The sequence below is a fragment of the Musa acuminata genome, chromosome BXJ3-4 (genome assembly GCF_036884655.1).
Source record: "Musa acuminata AAA Group cultivar baxijiao chromosome BXJ3-4, Cavendish_Baxijiao_AAA, whole genome shotgun sequence".
NCBI lineage: Eukaryota > Viridiplantae > Streptophyta > Magnoliopsida > Zingiberales > Musaceae > Musa > Musa acuminata.
The window spans coordinates 1,468,914-1,490,106 of NC_088352.1; the positions used below are offsets into that span (position 1 = coordinate 1,468,914).

The following is a 21,193-nucleotide window of genomic DNA, read 5'->3' on the forward strand; positions in this document are numbered from 1 at the left end:
TTTGTTACGTTCTGCCGGCATTGGTAATGGATTTATAGTGGGTATTGATTAGTCTTCCTATAAACCACACTGATCACAGTAACGTTATCCGAACTTTGCAAGATGGGATGTGAACCCTCGATTTATTAAATGAGATGAGGACTGTCACATCCACGATTTATTAAAAAAATAAATTATCATTTCAAAATCTATAATATACTAGAGATTTTTAATTAAAAACATTTTTTTAATATACTAAACATTTTGAACATGGAAAAGGATTATAAATTTTATTAAATGATATAAATGGTGAAAAAGTATCCTTGCTCAGATCTTAAATCCATCACAAATTAGTAGATTATTTTAAAAATAAAATAAAAATATATCAGCAATATATATGTCCATGAAAACCTTCAAAGAAATCATAAAAATCATATTCAAATCAACCTTCAAAGAAATTTATTAGAATATATACATGAGAAAGACATCATTTCATAGCAAATCATCCTTTTTTACTTACGCCATTAATGGTAAGACCTTATTTCTCGTAGACAGGATATCTATTCCCTCAGCCACCGCAACCGCCGCCGCATCCACCACCACAGCCACCGCCACCACAGCCGCCGCCACCGCCACCGCTATTGATATCACTGACGAGGGCATCAGCAACGACGAAACCAGCGACGGTCCCTACCGCAGCACCAACCGCGACTTTGGCTGCGGTACCGCTGCTGTGGCTTGTCGTCGCCGCAGTAGCATAGTTTTGGCCGCCCCCGCCGTAGTACACAACGTTGTTCCTTGGTTTGGGCTTCTTCTTGCTATCGCCGCAGTTGAAGATAACTACAACAACCATACACACCATGAAGAGGATTCCCGTGAGATGGAACACGGAAGAGCTCCTGTCGTCAGTGGTGACCGACATAACTACAGCCCTAACCATGTTCTTCTGGTTTGGACAGATTGCTGCACCAAAAACAAGTATATATGTATGTATGTATGTATGTATAGGAGAGAGATCGTCAAGTTTTGAAGGCTTATTTGTCTTTTGGTTCTTTCTCGAAGCCGAGAGTTTCCACGCAACTTCGTTGACAACAACAACGGGATGAGGATGGCACATCGTCGACGGTGGTTGACTAATGCTAAAAACCTAAAGTCAGCTCTTGAAGAAGTAAACAACGCATCGGATGTCGACATTGGATATCGACTGCCTTCGCGCGTGGAGGTATTCCTGCAATGAGGCGGAGCATCGAAGGTCTTCCCGATGATCAGTAATCTACAAAGGATCTAAATGTTTTGATTGGATGATCAGTAATCTACAAAGGATCTAATATATTTATTAAGTCTTAGTTGTACTAACATTGATCAAACACCAAAGAGCATCTTCTAATATAATCTTGTGGTAAATACATTCGAATTGAATAATTAGGAATATTCAAAGTGAAAGAACACAATATACTTATAAGGTTTAGTATTCCCTCTCACAGTTTAGGTCTGAACCCAAAGTGCATAGTGCAAGCTTAAATTTTTGATCCCATAATTGATACAAGGAGACTCCATCTTAAAATTTTGATTGAGTGACAAGTGATCTCATAAACTTCAGTGGTCACACAATTGTATTTACAGGTAATAACACTCGAATTCATCAGATCCCTTCTCAATATCCTCTGTATGAACAGCCAGGAAGAGAAAACAAAGCAATTTCATTTCCTCCACAAGTCTCCTTTATCGTCCTCTTCCCTCCATCAATAAGATTTTAACAAGTCTACTCTTCCTTTCAAATCACTAAGAAATTAAACACAGAAAAGAAAAGTTTATTCTCTGTTCCACTTGACATCCACTTCAACTGTGGTGGTTTCCACGTTCGAAAAGGATGAAAAGGAAATCCATCGCTACTCTGAATCCGTCACAGAATCATCTGAGACTTGCCCTGATAATTTATCTGTTGCAGAAACCATCTGTTGCGCCAATACTTTTGTATCAAAAATAAATCTGATTTCTACACTTTTTTGTGCAGTAGAAATGTGCAGAAGCATATAATTCATACTTTTGGATAACAGTATGCAGCTACTCACCTATGGTTGTCGTTGCAAGCCTTCATCCCACTTGTATATTGTTGGTGAATTTTTACGTCGTGGTTGAGGTGTTAGCACGGTTAGGCCCAATCCCGAAGTGCAAGGTCACCCATGCAGATGCGCGAGTCACATCGACGTCGGGTCGAGTTGAGTCCAAGCGTCATCTCCTGAGTGCGGTTCTCCCTCGATGGGTTGTTGTTGCTTCGTTGTCAGTTCCTACACAAATGTCGAGGTCGGGAGCAGGATTTCCCGACTTGACCTCTTCAAAGTTTAAGTCAGCTTTTGGTGAAATAGGATACAGTTGAGTGTTTGAAATCCATCTCCTTCTGATGAAGAGTTAGCTTTTATACCTATGAAGATGAGTTGGTTGTACGGGGTAAATTAATTACGATCGGCTCCTTAGGCGGTCGACTTTAGTTTCTGTACGAGCGTCAATCGACCTGCACCGATCGGCGTTGCGCAGCGCCACCCTGAGCTTTCCGGGATGATTGTATCATGATGATATCATTCGTATGGAGGGGGTGGCAAGCAGTTGTCCGCCATGTGTGTGTTGTGCACCACATCGTACTTGAGATTTCACGTGTGTTTGCTTGCTTAGGTCCACATGGGCGATGCCAAAATATGCCCTATCATTCTCTCCCCCCCAAAAGAGGCGTGCCTTGAGTTCCTTGTGGTGGGGCGCGGGGCATGGCTTAGTGCCTTTTGCCGATTGGGTTGGCTGTCGTCCTGAGAGTGGTAGTTCAATTATCAATTGATCAAGAGCTTCTATTCGAGAGGGTCAAGAAACATAACTCACGGACTGGGTTGGCTGAACAACACTACTCGGGCATTAGACTAGCCAAGATGCAACTTGGACATTGGACTAGCCACGAGGTGGGGCTCGAGCATTGGACTGGTTGCAAGGCATGGCTCAGGAGTTGGGCTGGCCGAGATGTGATTCGGGCATTAGACTGGCCGCGAGGCATGGCTCGGGCGTGGTTCGGGTGTTGGACTGGCCAGGATGCAACTCGAGCGTGAGGCATAGCTTAGGAGTTGGATTGGCCGAGAGGCGTGGTTCGGGCGTTGGACTGGCCGAGATGTGACTCGAGCGTTGGACTGACTGAGATGTGACTCAAGAATTAGACTGACCGCAAGGTGTGGCTCGAGCGTTGGATTGGTCGAGATGTGACTTAGGAATTAGACTGGTCGTGAGGTGTGGCTTGGGCATTGGACTAGTCGAGATGTGATTCAGGCGTTAGACTAGCCATGAGGTATGACTCGGGTGTCGGGTTGGCCGAGATGTGACTCGAGAATTAGATTGGTCGTGAGGCGTAGCTCAGGTGTTGGATTGGTCGAGATGTAACTCAAACATTGGACTGGCCAAGATGTGACTAGGGAATTAGACTAGTCATGATGTGACTCGGGAATTAGAGTGATCACGATGTGACTCGGGAATTAGACTGGTCACGAGACGTGGCTTGGGCGTTGGATTGGCCAAGATGTAACTCGGGCATTAGACTGGCCGCAATGTGACTCAGGAATTAGATTAGCCGCGAGGCGTGGCTCGGGCGTTGGACTAGCCGAGATATGACTCAAGCATTAGACTGACCGCAAGGCGTGGCTCGGGCGTTAGACCGGTCGAGATGTGACTCGGGAATTAGATTAGCCGTGAGGCGTGGCTCGGGCGTTAGACTGGCCGAGATGTGACTCAAGAATTAGATTAGCCGTGAGATGTGGCTCGGGCATTAGACTAGCCGAGATGTGACTTGGGCATTAGATTGGTCGTGATGTGACTCGGGAATTAGATTGGCCGCGAGATGTGGCTCGGCATTAGACTAGCCAAGATGTGACTTGGGCATTAGACTGGCCGCAAGGCGTGGATCAAGCATTGGATTGGTCGATATGCACTATTGGGGGTACTTTTTGGCCGAGGTGCACAACTCGGGCACTGTTTGGTTGAGATGCACTATTGAGGCATTCTTTGGTCGAGGTGCATCACACAGGCACTATTTGGTCGAGGTGCACAACTGATGCATTGTTTGGCCGAGATGCACCATTGAGGCATTGTTTGGCCAAGGTACACCATTGATGCACTGTTTGACCGAGGTGCATAACTTGAGCACTGTTTGGCCGAGGTGCACAATTTGGGTACTGTTTGGCTGAGGTGCATCATTTGGGCACTATTTGGTCGAGGTGGACAACTCAGACACTGTTTGGTCGAGGTGCACCATTGGCGGCACTGTTTGGTTGAGATGGACAACTCGGGCACATTTTGGCCGAAGTGCACAACTCGGGCACTATTTGACTGAGATGCACCATTGGGGGCACTATTTGGCCGAGGTGCACCATTAAGGCACTGTTTAGCCAAGGTGCATAATTCGGGCACTGTTTGGCCAAGGTGCACCATTGAGGCACTGTTTGGCCGAGGTACACCATTGAGGTATTCTTTGGCCATGGTGCATCACTCGGCACTATTTGGCCAAGGTGCACAACTCGTGCATTATTTGGCTGAGGTACACCGTTGAGACATTGTTTGGCCTAGGTGCACAACTCAAGCACTAGTTGGCCAAGGTGCACCATTAAGGCACTGTTTAGCATAGGTGCACAACTCGGGCACTATTTGGCCAAGGTACACAACTCAGGCACTGTTTGGCCGAGGTGCACAACTCGGGCACTGTTTGCCCAAGGTGCACCATTAGGGGCACTGTTTGCCCGAGGTGTACAACTCGGGCATTGTTTGGTTAAGGTGCACCATTTAGGCACTGTTTGGCCGAGGTGCACAACTCGAGCATTGTTTGGCCAAGGTGCACCATCGAGGCATTGTTTGACTGATGTGCACAACTTGGGCACTGTTTGGTCAAGGTGCACCATTGAGGCACTGTTTGGCTGAGGTGCACTATTGAGGCACTTTTTGGCCAAGGTGTACCATTGAGGCTAAGCAACTACTATGTCCATGGCAGTCGAACCAACTGGGGTGAGTTTTAACTATGGCGGGAAAATTTCTATCCTAGATTTTTTGACTTTGGCGGAGGGTTAATTTGGGAGCGGTAGGTCAAGCCGATCGAGCCTTCTTCTTAGCTTGCTCAAGGTCAGCCCTCGGGATGGTTTCGCGTGGGGCTTCTTGTGCTCTTCGTGCTTTCCTGCTTCTAACGTCTTAGCAGCATCAACATACTGGTTTGCACATTGGAGCATCTCGGGGATGGTTATCGTTGGTCACTCGACTAGCGACCAGAAGAATCTAGATGGTCGTTGGCCCATCAAGAAATCTCATTGTGTTTTCGGTTGAGGCCAAGGAGCATGGTTGTAGACAGCTTCGACCACGTGCTGGCGAGGAAGTTATGCTTGAACTCCTTTTGGACCTTATCAAGGCGTCGATTGACTGAGCATAGTTGAGCCCGGAAAGAGTCCGCCAAATTGGATGACAACGTGTTGGGCTTAGGGGTGCTCGGGTAGGATCATCCGAGGTTTAGAGCATTGTTCTCGGATGTCGGCCTTGGATTCCCTGATAGCTCTTAAGGCAATGGGGTAACGCCCGTCGTGGCAAGTTACTGAGTGACCGACAATGGCATGGGGATAGGAGCCGATGGATCTCGTTGCGGCAATTGAGGTAACGTTGACTACCGAGCAAGCTGAGGAACAAAGTGGATGATGATCTGCATTATTCTTGCCAGGGCATGAACTTGAAGTGTGAGGCTAAAGAACGCCTTGGCAGAGACGAGAAGTTGTCCCATGGTGGCCCCGGGGGGTGACTTCTTGGGGTCAATAAATAGTTGCCAATAGCAGCTCGGGGTTACAGTGGGGGCATTTTCTTCTAAGCTCGTAGGAGGTGGGAGTTGTCCTCTGAATTCGAAGGTTGAGTGCATTGGGAGTGGCTCCTCTCCAACGCGTTCGCTTAGATCGCTTGGCTGGGGATGATCTTGCGACATCGGATCCTTTTTCTAACGTCAAAATATTGGTGAACTGTTACACCATGGTTGAGATGTCAGCACGGCTCAGTCCAATCCCGAAGCGCAAGGTCGCCCACGCGGATGCTAGGGTCGCATCGATGTTGGGTCAGGTTAGGTCCAAGCGTCATCTCCCGAGTGCGGTTCTCTCTCGATGGGTTGCTGTTGCTTCGTTATCGATTCCTACACAAAGGTCGAGGTTGGGAGAGGGATTTCCCGACTCGACCTCTCCAAAGTTCAAGTCAACTTTTGGTGAAATAAGATAGAGTTGAGTGTTCGAAGTCCCTCTCCTCCTGATTAAGGAGGATTAGCTTTTATACCTATGAGGATGAGTTAGTCGTATAGGGTAAATTAACTATAGTCGACTTCTCGGGCGGCCGACTTTAGTTTCTGTACAAGCATCGACCGACTTGCACGGATCGACTTCGCGTGATGCCCTCTCGAGCTTTCTGAGACAACTGCATCGTGATGATATCATTCGTACGGAGGGGGCGGCAAGCGACTGCCCGCTACGTGTGTGTGCTGCACGCCACATCGTACTTGAGGTTCCACGTGTGTCTGCTTGCTTGAGTCCACGTGAACGATGCCAAAATATGTCTCATCATATATATATATATATATATATATATATATATATATATATATATATATATATATATATATATATATATATATATATATAGTTCAAAAGCAATCATGAATCACGCGAAACAAGATTCAAATAGAAAATAATAGAAGAGAAAAAGGAATATACAGAGGGCTTAAGGCATAAACCACAAGATGAAGACAAAAAGCGACATTTTGGATCAGAAGAAAGCTCTATTAGTATCGTGAGATTCATGTACCTATTTAAGTTTTCTGTTAATGGAAATCAAGTTGCCGAAGAAGCTCTGTTGATGACAGTATTGGGTTTTAAAGAAAGAAAAGGAGATATACAAAGTATGTAAATTAAAATCGGTCTAAACGTCATATGTTTCGATTTCGATTCCTAGAAATTAAAATCAGATTTGACTTTAAACCTACCATGCATGAGAAAAAAGAGAGTAAAATAAATAAATTTCGTGGTATGATAAATAATATTTTAAACTTAATCTTAAAGTCTAATGACTTTGAAGAATCTTGATGAAGTAATTTATTTATTTTTTAATCAATCGATGGATCAAATTCTGAGTCGATTTATAGGACAAGCATTCTAACTTAAAATGAGTTTATGTACGTGAATAATATTTTTTTTTTTTGTATTTTCAAAAGACTAGTTTTGGGCGACATATTAGTGTCTTACTCTTAACATTTAAATCGTTTTTATCAGCAAATCTAATCGACGAGGTTTTAACCCTCAACTCTACCTAATTAATGTTGTGTGTAAAAATTTGCAAGACAAAAAGGATGCGAACCCTCAACTCAGCACCACTCGAGTATCCTATCCTATCCTATCCTATCCTATCATCACGTTAATTATTTTGGGTTGATTTTGTAGGTGCAAATTTCAATGCTTACTTATTATTGCAATCAAAGTAGTCGTACAAAATTTATTAGCATATATACATGAGAAAGACATCGTTTCATAGCAAATCATCCTTTTTTACTTACGCCATTAATGGTAAGACCTTATTTCTCGTAGACAGGATATACATCATCAACATATCTATTCTCTCAGCCACCGCAACCGCCACCACAGCCACCGCCACTGCCACCACAGCCACCGCCATCGCTATTGATATTACTGACGAGGGCATCAGCAACGACGATACCAGCGACGGTCCCTACCGCAGCACCGACCGCGACGTTGGCTGCGGTACTGCTGCTGTGGCTTGTCGTCGCCGCAGTAGCATAGTTTTGGCCGCCCCCGCCGTAGTACACAACGTTCTTCCTTGGTTTGGGCTTCTTCTTGTTGTCGCCGCAGTTGAAGATAACTACAACAGCCATACACACCATGAAAAGGATTCCCGTGAGATGGAACATGGAAGAGTTCCCGTCGTCAGCGGTAACCGCCACACCTACAACCCTAGCCATGTTCTTCTGGTTTGGACTGATCGCTGTACCAAAAACATATATATATATATATATATATATATATATATATATATTATCATGTTATTGAAAAAAAAATTATATCAAGATTGAAATCAAATAAAATTAGATCTAATAATATTATTATACGTACCTTATTATTGTTCAGAACAGGTGTAACCGGATCCTTCTTCTATCTTCCTATTCTTTCATAGGACCACTTAGACTGATGATTAGGGAGAATGGTTGAGAGAGATTGTAGTTTTGTCTGTTTATATACGATAGTAGAGGGTCTAGAATAAATTATTCGGAGAGTTCCTAATATATTTATAATATCTATAATCATAATCAGAATATAATCATATCTATAATATATCTTACCTAATTAAATAGGATCATATATAGTTGACAATAACAATGGGATGAGGATGGCACATCGTCTATATATATATAGTTGACCATATATACATATAAACATATATACATATATACATATATACATATATACATATATACATATATATATATATATGTATGTATATATGTATATATATATATACATATATACATGTATATATATATACATGTATATATATGTATATGTATATATATATACATGTATATATACATATATATACATGTATATATATATACATATATATATATATATATATACACACGATTGGCACATTGGATATCGACTGTCTCCGGGAGGCATTCCTACAATAAGGCAGAGCATCGGATGTCTTCCCGCATGCTGCATCTGAATCCTCTCTCTCTCTCTCTCTACATATTTATTTACTATATATATATATATATATATATGTATATGTATTTACAGGTAATAACACTCGAATCCATGATATCCCTTCTCAATATCCTCTGTATGAACAGCCAGGAAGAGAAAACAAAGAATCATCGGCCTGTATGTATCAATTTCATTTCCTCCACAAGTCTCCTTTATCGTCCTCTTCCCTCCATCAATAAGATTTTAACAAGTCTACTCTTCCTTTCAAATCACTAAGAAATTAAACACAGAAAAGAAAAGTTTATTCTCTGTTCCACTCGACATCCACTTCAACCGTGGTGGTTTCCACGTTCAAAAAGGATGAAAAGGAAATCCATCGCTGCTCTGAATCCGTCACAGAATCATCTGAGACTTGCCCTGATAATGTATGTATCTGGTGCAGAAACCATCTGTTGCGCCAATACTTTTGTATCAAAAATAAATCTGATTTCTACACTTTTTTTTTAGTAGAAATATGCAGAAGTTAACTAATCTCATTCTGTTTTGATGACAAAGAGTTGTTAGCAAGGCATATAATTCATACTTTTGGATAACAGTATGCAGCTTCTCACCCATGGTTGTTGTCACAAGTCTTCATCACGATTGTATATAGTACAAAGCAACTATGAATCACACGAAACAAGATTCAAATAGAAAATAATAGAAGAGAAAAAGGAATATATAGAGGGAGTAAGGCATAAGCCACCTGATGAAGACAAAAAACGACATTTTGGAGATTTATGTACCTATTTATGTTTTCTGTTAATGGAAATCAGAAGAAAGCTCTATTAGTATCGTGAGATTTATGTACCTATTTATGTTTTCTGTTAATGGAAATCAAGTTGCCGAAGAAGCTCTGTTGATGACAGTACTGGGTTTTAAAGAAAGAAAAGGAGATATATAAAGCATGTAAATTGATTCTCCAATCACTAGGACTCTTTTATTAGCACTCTTTGGAAAATGATTCCTACACTTGAACTAACTATAAGTTGATCACTATAATTTTCTTTTCTTATTTTGAAGGAAAAGAAGTCACCCACTAAACAAGAAGCACTACATTTGCATGTTGTCAGTGAAGAGAAACCAACCTATGATGGTAGTTCAATTTGTAGCAAAAAGTATGAAAGAAGCACATCCAAGTGCATGCAACATGAACCAAATTCTAACTCTCATTAATGTTGAAGCATATATGCAGTCATCGTAAACGAAAAAGAAAAACAAGAAGTGCAGCCCCAGCCAGCTTTGCTAAACTAGAGCACCAAGAATCAAATTAAAGAAAAAGGTAGAACAAGACCATCAAACATAATATCTAAAGATAAGCTGAACCTGTATTAGACGGGATATGAAGACACCATTTGGTTCTTAAGGATTGATGCTGCAGTCTCTCAAATAAACTTGGTCGTAGTTCACATATTTAGACCAGTAGTTGTGGTACTTGGCCATCCCTATTTCAAGCCAAGGTTTCATGTTTCCATTGTAGTGTACTGCAGCTGCTCCTTCGATATCTTGCTGGTTCACATTTGGGTTGTATCCCAAACCCAACACGTGCCAAGAGCGATCGAGGGGGTAAGTGCGCTTCCAAAATGTTATTAAACCTGGTGGAAGAGTGCCCAACTTCCATAAGAGTCTGTCTTCATTCTGTGGACGGTACAACCAAAGTTGCAGGAAACAAAAAAATGGTGAGATCAAACCATCTCACAGAACTTCTGGATATTGATGAGACATAAATGTCAAGTTTCTCATGAAACATTATGCTCACTTGAGGTAACAATGTCTTTTAAGCTTCTTCTATATGCAGATGTGATACAACGTCAAACTAAATCAAGTGAAAAATTGAGGTTCACTTGGAACAAAATATTACTTTTTCACTGGTCAAGAATTTTCGAAGTAATGGTGCACAAGTATCAAATAAAAAGTAGTAATAACGCCACATACAAAATTTTCGTGCAAAAATTGAACATATATATCAGAGATCAAATATTGATTATGAACAAGATCTGTGATCAGTAGTTATAAGTCAAACATACAGGGCATCGAGAAGAAAACATGAGACTAGGATTTGTATCTTACCAGTGTCTGCCAATGGTGATAGATATCAGTGATGTTCTGCTTCCTCCACTCATCCAAATCGAAGACATTCATCCCAAATGCCCAGCCACAGGCATGAGGGTCGAAATTTTCAGCAATAAGGGGGTTTGAGAAGTTGAGATACCTATCGAACCTATGGAAACTTTCACCACAGGTTTCAACTGCACCATTAACCTTTCCCTTAAGATCAATTGTCCAAAGTGAGGTAAGGTCCTTCTGCACGACAACATCATCGTCTAAAAATACTACTTTGCTGAGTTTTGGTAAGATCTCAGGTAGATAGAATCGCAGATGATTTAGGATAGACAGGTACTTTGGGTTTCGGAACTTCAAGTTCCCATCAGACTTGGCATGGTGCAACCTGAAGTAGAAATCTATCATAGATTGAGATCCAAGCTGCTTTAGAACCGGGCTATAGCTTGAGTTCAGCCATGTAAACTCCTCAACATTCTGAACCTGAATTGCTGCATTCCCCGGCGGATTAGCCAAAAACCACATCTTCATTGCTGCATAGTTGAGTCTATCGGTAACAACATGGAATACATGGTTCTTGGGGTTCTGCATGTGTTCAAAAAAAGAAAGAGAGGAAGATTTGTTGTAATATGCATTAAAGCAAAATTGAAGTCAAAGTCAACACAAAAACGAAAGGTCAAGGCAATCAGAAGCTGACCTTAGCATGAAACACCGTAGAATTCACAACCACTGCAGTTGCTAACACATTATCCGAGAACAGTGCATAGTGATAGAGTTTAGGATCTTCAAGCCTTTCTTGGTGTTGGAATTGCTGTTGGCTCGAGTCAAGTGAATAGTACTGTGTGGTAAGATGCAAAGAAAGACAATGGAGACCTCTGGGAAGGGTTTTTGCAGCAACTTGTGTCAGGAACAACTCTTGTTTCTTCTGAACACGCACTTGTTCCTCTGCAGACTGATAAGAAGCTCGGAGCTTTTCGACTACAGCAGAGCAGTCTTCTTGAATTTGCTTGCCTTTCAACAATGTTTGTTCCATTGCCTTCAGTTTCTCACGGGCACTGAATTAGTAAACACTGGGATAAAAAACAGTTCACTACAAACTGAACTGATCCATAATAATGCTAATATCTATAAAACATCAATTATATCAGTTTGCCTCTGTGGTGTTAGGATTTCTTTTTCTTTTTCTTTTTTTTGCTGTCTATTAGTTTTCCATGTTTTGGAATTGTAGGTTGAAGATGACGTAAACGAATATCCCTCGTGATGACCATGCAGCAATGACAAGCACAGTGGACGAGCATTTATTCAGTTTTTTGTTTCTGAAGTTTTTGAAAATAGAAGTATGACAATGTTTTCATAAAACAGATAACATAAATGGAGTAATAAAATATGTTTCATGTCACCCTTAAGATTTTAGCAACAAATAGAAAACACAGACTTTACCAAATTTGCAAGATAAGAGATCTTACTTCTTTGGCAATTCTGAGTCCAAGGTTGCATCACCAAGTGTGCGCTCAGTATACCTCATCTGTACTCGAAGGTCCCTGATGAATTCTGGGTAGGTTTTAGAAGATGGAAGACTAAGAAAGACCTTTGCTCTTATCAGCTGGTCCCTAAATTGCCGAATTTTTGCATCAGGCATATCACCTGAATCAATATTCGAACCTTTTTCTGGCTTCTGATGGTCCTTTTCAGAATGAAGAATAAGCAAGTAGTCAGAGATGATCATCAGCTTTGTATCAAGTTAAAAACAAATTTACTAATAACCAATGTCTTGCAGTAAAAGTAGCCACAGAAACAGATTCTCTATGTCAATGCAACCATCTTTCCTTGTTGGAGTAACATTTGAAAATGTAGAAGCACTTGAAAAAGTTTTTTGAATGATCTTCCTTATATATCATGATAAGAATTTCTATGAAACTACATTTGACAGAAGGGAAACCATGATAGGAGAATCATCAGCATTTACTGCAACATTTTTATTGCAAGCTTCTTTACCTAAAGCAAAAGCATACGATTGCAGAACAATTAGGAAATCTACTTAACATTCTTGGTTGTGTAAAACAAATTAAAGTCATCAAATATAGGGCACATATATGAACAATGGGAGGAAAGAAATTTCTTGACCATGAACACTCACTAAGCCCTTCACTGATCCATCCATGAAAGCTCCAACACTTCCTGGTCTCCAAAAATAAAAAGAGAAGTAATCATGAAGGGTCGTAATTGGTTTCTTCCCCCATGATATACAGGATATAAGAGAAATGAACTGAACTTGAATGGTCGTATGGAACTCGACCTAAAGAAAAAGAAGCTCCATGACAAGAGAAATTTAAGCAAAAATAAGAGGCTATTCCCAGTCAATTGTTCAACATATGCTTAATTTCAATTATAATGCCTTAAAGATCAACAAACTTTCTAACACATGGCATATCTTACCAAGAGAACTAATCAAAGACATTTGTGGAATGTATGAACCATAATGTAATCAATTTTATACTCCAGTATCTTCTATGTCACTGTCCTTAAGGAGGATGAGTGGTTTTCAGTTAATTTTTCCTGCGCATGGTGTATATTGTTTCTTCCTGAGAAACGAAATATGAGATTTTGGCGTTTTAATCGAAAGTAAAAGAAGAAAGACAAAATGTATAATCCACAGATAAACCTCACTTGAGCATCCATAATTCACATCCCTTTTTACCTGCTCTCCAGACTCGGTTGCAAATGTATTCTTCTTGAATGCTGTCGCCTTTTTCTCTCGTCCCATTTCTGGCTTCTGGGGGCCATCATCTTCGCTTTCACTTTTAGTCACTTGCTGAATCACAGTCTTTGTCTGCAAATTAGTTCCCTCTGAGTCTTCTGATAATACTCGGCTCTTATGTTGACCAGACTGGCCCAAAGGCATTTCTATCACCAACCAAATAGCAAATAGATATCCAGATCAAAATATGAAGACTGACCTCCCGAATGCTCTATCTATTGGAAGCACAAAAATCAGCAGTTCGATAAACGACAACGTGAAATTAATTAAGTGAATCGATAGCATAGGAGATGATATGAAACTACGATTGAAATGGAGCAAAGAGAAGTGGTTGGTACCTGTTGTCGTTGATGCATCCACTCCATTACTGGATTTAGCTGAGACATGATCTGAATTACTGGAGTTTTCAGGGTAAACGGCCCAAGTTGGTTCTTTGACAGCATCAACAGACTCCTGTGACGAAATTAATGCACCAAAAGTTGAATAGAGAAATCGAGAAATTATGAATCCAAAAGGTAGATGTAGAAGAGATATCGAAAGTAACCTGGGAAAGCGCATTGAGTGTCTCGACATCATTCCTTGAACTCTAGAGAAAAGGAAGAACACGAAAGCATCGATTCATAAAAGAGTACATACACGAAGCCAAATCTGATGATACAGTGGCAAACGAGTGACTTACCAGGATGGGAATCTCGTCGCCGAAATGGCTATTGGCTACCAAATACGTAGAGAAAAAGAAAAGAGGAGGAATCAGTGTGGAAATAAAGAACTTTTTCTTTTTTTCTTGGAAACGAATATTAAAAGGGAGCAAAGATCGTTTCTTTTTCACATTGCTTGCTTCGACGAGGCATTACCGACGAAACCAGGCGTGATGGCGAGAACGATAGGCGCAACAACAGTGACGCTGAGCAGGAACAAAACCGGCTTCCTTCTCGCCATGTCTCCTCCCCTTTCAGCACAAATGGTTCATTCCTCCTCCACTTCTGGCTGACGAGAACCACTTCCTAGGAGTAACAAATGCCCCAAAAATCTGATCTTTGGATAGAGAAATCGAGTTCCTTCTTCTCCACCGGATACAGACTAATCAAGTTTTAGGGAAGCAAAGCGTTGTTTGAAACAAGAGGTTGGGAGGAGGGACGGGTTCTGCGGAGTCCGACGATGACGTGGATGACTGGCGAGGGCGGCGCGGGACATGGATCGGTCGCCACGTACACCAATTAAAATGAGTCTTCTGCCTTCGCTGGTATTATTTTGGTATTTAGTTAATGACCCAACTCGCGCTCACAGTTGCATGCAACGCCTGCGGCCTGCGTCTTAATACGTCAAGGTCGTTTTAACTCGAAGGCTGGCTGAATCACACCTGAACCGATCGACGGGTGTCCTTAGCGCAATTCGTACATCCTGGCAGAGCCCACGTCACTCCTGATATGTCTCAGGACTTGCGATCCAAATCCACGTGGGTCCTCTTTGCTCCTTTTGCTAATGGGGAAACTGACTCGATAGACTTTTACTTTGCATCATCAGATTTGATGAACAATTTCATAGCCCAATTAATGATCACACGTAATCATTTTTAATATTTATCACAATCTCAATGTAATGATCATTTATTGTATTATAAAAAGTGTCTCCCAGATGCAGCATATCTTTACCGAGGAATACTAATTTAAATATCATGTGGCCCTCATGTAATTTTTTATATTTCTGAATCAAATTCATAATCTTCCGACACATCAATCTAAAACAAATCTATGACTGGAGTTCTGAACCAGCTTTATATGTTCATAACAAATTACAATCACTAAAATAAGTTTAATGAAGACTTGTATCTCCGTAGAACTGTGCTTGATGTAACTCCCTGCAAGCATGGGAATCATGTTGTCGATAACGAGTTTAATGCCAAATATACGATTAATCCACGTGCACAGATGGCAAGCATCGGCGGCGCACATCCGCGTACGTGAGATCTACGGCCTCCACGAGGGGTGTAAGCATGCTTCAGCATCTCACGTGATAGAAAGCCCTGTACCTCTAACGCAGGAAGCCACCCCATACTCGAACATGCCAAAGCATCGACGACCCAACTCAATTATGACAGGTGTTTTACTGCTAAAGACAGCATCGGTGGGTTAATTCTTTTGTCCATCTCGAGCATTAGCGTTGCCCCCAGTAAGATTATTATATTTATTTTAGTACATTAGGGATGACAACCATCAACATCGACTACTCAGGTCCATCGATCTCCATACCAACGTGAAAACATATATAAACATAATGCGTTCGTTTACGGTAGCCGTAGATATATATTACATCATGCTTTAAAACACGTGCAAGTTGATGCCAGATAGATAGATAATTCAGTAATTCCAGCAGATTTATCAGAATTTTGGAGCAGTTGCTAAAGACGAACAGACTTCCTAATCCATCTCAATAATGTATGATCCATTTCAATAGGTAATAAAGCTCAAAAAAAGAAAAAATATTGGAATACATTAAAATATACACCTTCAACACAAAAAATATTACGGTGATATAAAAAGTGCCAAATCACTGTGGTTGTGAGATTGGTGTGATTAACGGCTATAATCATCTGAGTTCTTTTTGCTTAATGCGGTTTTTAACAGCGTCGTCGTTGGTTATCGTCGTCATCGTCATCTAAGCAATGCAGTTAACGTCTTAGTTCAAACCATCATCTACCAAAAGGAGGAGGAAAGTTCTCATGCGTTGTAGCCCTTGCTGTACACGGTGGAGAGCGGCTGGCGGAGGACGGAACTCCAGATGCAATCCACGCCGCCGTCGAGCTCCCCATCGGTGGGATCCTCGAGGAGGCCGAAGGGGCGCGGGGCGGTGGGGGAGAGCCGGTCGCCGGGGACCCCGATGGCGGCAGAGCAGCCATCGACGAGGGAAGAGAAGAAGACGCTGCGGAGGTCCCAGCCCTCGGGTTCCGGCACCAGCAGGCGCTCGCCCTTCTGCCACGGGAACTCGAAGAGGCCCGGTGGACGGAACACGTTCGTGTCGTCGACGGCGTCGTTATTCTTCTCCTTCTTCTTCTTCTTCTTCGAAGACAGGTCCCACGCCGTCGTCACGCCGGCTTCTCCTCTCGCATCCGACTCCTCTCGGCCTCTCTTCTTGGTGTCTCGATCCATCGTCCTACGAATCACGGCTGCACAATGACATGCAGCAAAGATTAATCGGGAGCCGTTTGCATCTGATGGAAGAGGAAAAAGAGGTGAAGATGTGAATTGGGTTGTTCATTCGTACCTGAGGTCGATTGCTGCGGGGGTGGTGTCTTCTTCCAGGGCCGGGGATATATATATATATATATATATATATATATATATATATATATATATATATATATATGGCCGTGTGTTTATGTATAGGAGAAGAATGGGGACAGCCAATTAGGCTTTGCTCGCACGCCACGCGAACCACCGAAACGGCCTGAACGACTCACACGCTCTCTCCTCTCCTCTTCCTCCTCCTCGTCTCTCCACGCCTCATTGCTTATCGATAAGCCTTTGGTTTTTGTTGTTATTTTTTGCTTTTCACGTACACGCACACATACATACATATAAACGAGCATAGCTTTACGAAGAAGACTGCATTAATCGGTCTTCAGTGGGAAAGTGTTACCTTTCCCAATTTGCGCTATTTAATTTGATTTCAGTATCGAAAGTATTATTATTATTATTATTATTATTATTATTACCATAGTTTTGATATGGTAATAATTAGCGAAACAATTGATGTCGAATCAAGAAGAGACAGTCGAGTTTAAACCTACCAAATCACAGGCAGGGGTTGAGATGAAGCCATCAGACTTCCTTTGTGATAGCAGCCCCATCATGTGCGCTGGCTCAATCGTTGTGCGATACGTAGATTTTGCCCTATCTTCTCCCTTCTTTTAGTTTCAGTAATAAAAAAACATATCGCTATGGAATAATTATGATATATATATATATATGAAATAATAATAATAATAATAATAAAACATAAAATCTACATGGTTTGATACTTGTTACTTATATCGGAATAGAAAAATTAACTTTTTCATCATGTTAGATAAACATCTTGCTAAAAAAAAAAATTCTTTTCTTTTACTCTTTCTAAATTTACTAAAATTTAGTAGAGAAAAACCTTGGAAGTGTTAAAATTATTTTTAAAATATTTTTTAATAAAACCTAGAGATATATGGGTGTTTGTCCCAAAATTATTAAGAACTCGATTCTGAAACTTGTCGTACACTATAAAAACTGTCCTTCACCATGAATCTCAAGAGAGAGAGAATAGCAAAGAGAGGACAGAGAACTTAGAATCACTATTAGAGGGATCTCTATTTGTAGGGTTATAAAAAATGAAAGATTTAAAAAAATATATTTTTTTATTTTAATTCATACTGAAGTGGATCAACATATTTTGTCGTTATGAAGAACTGATAAAGATATGTCGAATCTTTATAGGATGATCAAGATATATGTACCCTATCAAAAGAGTGAGTATTCATAGAATAATTAAGCCCTAACTTTTAAGGTATTTTTCCTATGATAAAAAGTCTTTCCATAATTTAATTTTCCAAGTATAGTGACTTGGGGAATCCAAAAATAACTCTGAACCACAACAATATATCCATAACTATGCTAAAACAAAGATAAGGAAATAAATATGAGCATTATTTAGTCCACTATCGATATCCACACTCTAAAACACCCATGTATTTTATGGAAAGCGTCCACAGGCAACGAAGCCTGCATGCAAAGAATTAGTATTACTCTCATCACCACCATAATAGAGAAAAAAGATTATTTTAATTCATCAGATTAACCCACATAAATAACAATAAATAAAAGGCTAAAGGAGATCTGAGATGGTTAACTCGCGTGTCCTTTAATCAACTTAGCAATCCTACAGCTGCGTTCGGGTCCTCGTCGCCATGAACTTGGTCATCCTTGTGGATAACCAAGAAAGCAACTTGCTTAATCTCTTGTCCTTAATCCTTGTGGACTACCAACTAGATGTGACCCAGAGCTTTGTTTGGCTTTGCGCGACTCCCATCTTTGCTGTCTGTCGACTCCCATCTTTGTTTGGCTTACCACAGCATTAGGTGTATGCGAGGAGGGCCAGTAAATGGCTTGGAAGCAATGACTTGTGGGGATAGCGTAAGCGACTAACACTGGCGAGCTTTACTGGATGTCGATCGGAATGCCGATCCATGCGCTCCCGGATGCATGATTGCTGGAGATGGTTAAGGAGCTTTTGGATTGCAAGCCACTCGAAGTAGAGTCTTCTTTCGAGGTTTTAGAGTTGACCGCACTCTTGAACTAGTTTTAGCCTCATTCTTCTTCACGTTCGATTTACCATGTCAGTAGTGACAGCTCCAGATGATGTGCAAGACAAAATGAACTAATAGCAATTCACTTGATCACGCTGCCGATGTAATTGGGTCGTGTTTAGATGCTAAGTAGGTGCATTTTATTAAGAGGAAGTATGCTCGCAATCTTCATTTCATTAATCGGAAGATATTAATACATCTACGAAAGAGAAAAGCGACCAAGAAACTCTCTTTCTCCCATCTTTTATCATCCATCCTTTGTGAAGCACAAATATATCATGGGAAAATGCTCCCTTTTTTATTTTTCTTTTTTCCACTAAAGCAACCCGTGTTTTAGTTTTTCTTTCCAAATAATACCTAAAATATCTTTCATCAAACCCAATGATACTTCTTTTATCATTTTTTTTCTGGTTTCGAACTATCATAGTATTTTGTTTGGTTCATTTATAGTATTTTATTGAGATACTTAAAACACTATAATAAAATTATTAAAAAAATATTATAAGTCACATCATATTATGCATCTTTCATTGTCATTAAAATATTATATTTTTAGATTTATAGTTAGCTTGATTGAAATTAGAAGTCTATTCGAATCATTTACTGTGCTTTCACGTAGAATTTATAGTATTTTTGTTATAATGATCATGATATTGTACCATGTTAATTTTTTGTCCCAATTTAGTTGATGTGACTCCTAAATTATTATAAATACCTATTTAAATCCTAGTATGATATATTAAATTATTTCTAATGTGTTTTGATTCAATTTGGTTCACTTATAATATTTTTATTGAGGTGTTGAAAATACTATAAAGTTATTAAAAAATATGATAAGTGATATCATATTTTAAACTAAAAATGAGTTTGGTTGAAGTTATGAGTCCATTTATATCGTAGTATTTTTAAGTAAGCATATAATATTTTTATCATAATAACCAAAATAACATGCCAAACAAATACTATTGGGATTGGTGAGAGATTTTCTGAATATTATTCAAAGTAAAAAAAAAAAGCATCATTTAGGAACAATAAAAATGAGACATATTTTGAGAAAAGCCAAAACTTTTTTTTTAAAGAAAATCATCCATATATTATCATATAGGTAACAATACTTCTTCGGGCTTCACAGTGTCTTTAGCCATAAAATTTTAATATAATATCATTTAATATAAAAAAATTTATTAAATAATCCTCTTATTTACAAATGAGCATTTACTAAATTTTTAAAAATGGGGGATATTACACTGTCCCCTCAAAATTTTAGTCCTCTAAATTTATCAAGCATTTTTCAATGAAAAGATAAGATCAAAATTTTACACCTAGATTGAGGCTATCAAGGTTATTGAATTTTCTTTCTTCTTCCTGACTTTGTCATTGGTGGTGATTTGTGTCAACGAAGACTATATATTTACTTAGTAAGGAAATAAAGATTCGTAAGGGCACACATAAGGGAGCGAAGGGATGTGCAAAATAACATATATTTATGGAACAACTAATTAGAACTATTTTTCTCTAAAATTATTCTATTATTTATTTTTCAAAATTATTAGCATATGAACTTGAATCTAAGATGCATAATTTATACAATAACGTACTAACTCTAAGGATATCTCATTTATAGGACATGCAATTAGAACTATTTGCTAATTAAAAAGAAATTTTTATTATATTAAATACGATGCTTACACTTGAGCTCGAATATGATACCCATAATTTATACGATAAAGTACTAACCAGAAGAATATGTGAATATAGAGAGGTCAAGCACGCTCTAAAAGCAATCGAGGGGGCTCCACCTGGCACCTGATGTAAAACGATCCGATTCATTGGTTGTATGGGTGGTGGGGTTGGGTTAGCCAATCATACTCTATATATCTGTTTCTCTTTGGACGAAAGAAAGATGCAGGACGATTAATATTTTCTTTTATTGTTTCTTAATATTTTATTTAGAAACTCTTTTGTAACAATAACAATCTTTCGGATCTAGAGGTTGGTACGGTGTTGTGCAACTTCACGTTGTGGTCGAGGAGTCAACACGGCTTGGTTCGGGATGTGTTTTGCAACGCTCCAGCGTCGAGCTCCTGGCTCTTGTACATCGGTCAAGGTCAAGAGTGGATTTTTTTATTCGACTTCTTCGAAGTTTAAGTCAGTAGAAAGAAATGATGCAAGGTTGGGTGTTCGAGGTCCCCCCTAGGTGCTGCCTCAAAGGTCGACTTTTATACTCGTCGTATAGGGTCGGTTAATGGTCATTGATGTCTCAAGCGATTA

General features: G+C 40.0%; 3 protein-coding genes across 3 annotated transcripts; all 3 read right to left on the minus strand.

Moving 5' to 3' along the window:
* Positions 1-547: 547 nt before the first annotated feature.
* LOC135634922 (uncharacterized) lies at positions 548-901 on the minus strand. Its single transcript, XM_065145675.1, has one exon. The coding sequence runs from the start codon at positions 899-901 to the stop codon at positions 548-550; it is 354 nt and encodes a 117-aa protein (XP_065001747.1).
* An 8,958-nt stretch (positions 902-9,859) lies between these two features.
* LOC135635089 (probable galacturonosyltransferase 4) lies at positions 9,860-14,689 on the minus strand. Its single transcript, XM_065145938.1, has 9 exons — positions 14,445-14,689; positions 14,270-14,304; positions 14,135-14,176; positions 13,929-14,043; positions 13,531-13,736; positions 12,299-12,516; positions 11,530-11,887; positions 10,842-11,417; positions 9,860-10,409 (listed from the first exon to the last, which is right to left on the minus strand). The coding sequence occupies exons 1-9, from the start codon at positions 14,527-14,529 to the stop codon at positions 10,134-10,136; spliced, it is 1,911 nt and encodes a 636-aa protein (XP_065002010.1). The 5' UTR covers positions 14,530-14,689; the 3' UTR covers positions 9,860-10,133.
* A 1,343-nt stretch (positions 14,690-16,032) lies between these two features.
* Positions 16,033-16,874, minus strand: LOC135635698 (uncharacterized). The gene is made up of 2 exons (XM_065146955.1): positions 16,852-16,874; positions 16,033-16,753 (listed from the first exon to the last, which is right to left on the minus strand). Exon 2 carries the CDS (start codon positions 16,734-16,736, stop codon positions 16,308-16,310), a length of 429 nt encoding a protein of 142 aa, XP_065003027.1. The 5' UTR covers positions 16,737-16,753; positions 16,852-16,874; the 3' UTR covers positions 16,033-16,307.
* Between the last annotated feature and the right edge of the window lie 4,319 nt (positions 16,875-21,193).

What these genes read in the sequence shown, in the direction of transcription:
- LOC135634922 (XM_065145675.1), bottom strand. Translation starts at nt 901, where the DNA reads ATGTCGGTCACCACTGACGACAGGAGCTCTTCCGTGTTCCATCTCACG.
- LOC135635698 (XM_065146955.1), bottom strand. Translation starts at nt 16,736, where the DNA reads ATGGATCGAGACACCAAGAAGAGAGGCCGAGAGGAGTCGGATGCGAGA.
- LOC135635089 (XM_065145938.1), bottom strand. Translation starts at nt 14,529, where the DNA reads ATGGCGAGAAGGAAGCCGGTTTTGTTCCTGCTCAGCGTCACTGTTGTT. An exon ending in CATCACGCCTGGTTTCGTCG is followed by an intron (nt 14,305 to 14,444) that starts GTAATGCCTCGT and finishes CGTATTTGGTAG; the next exon opens with CCAATAGCCATTTCGGCGAC. An exon ending in ATCACCATTGGCAGACACTG is followed by an intron (nt 10,410 to 10,841) that starts GTAAGATACAAA and finishes TACCGTCCACAG; the next exon opens with AATGAAGACAGACTCTTATG.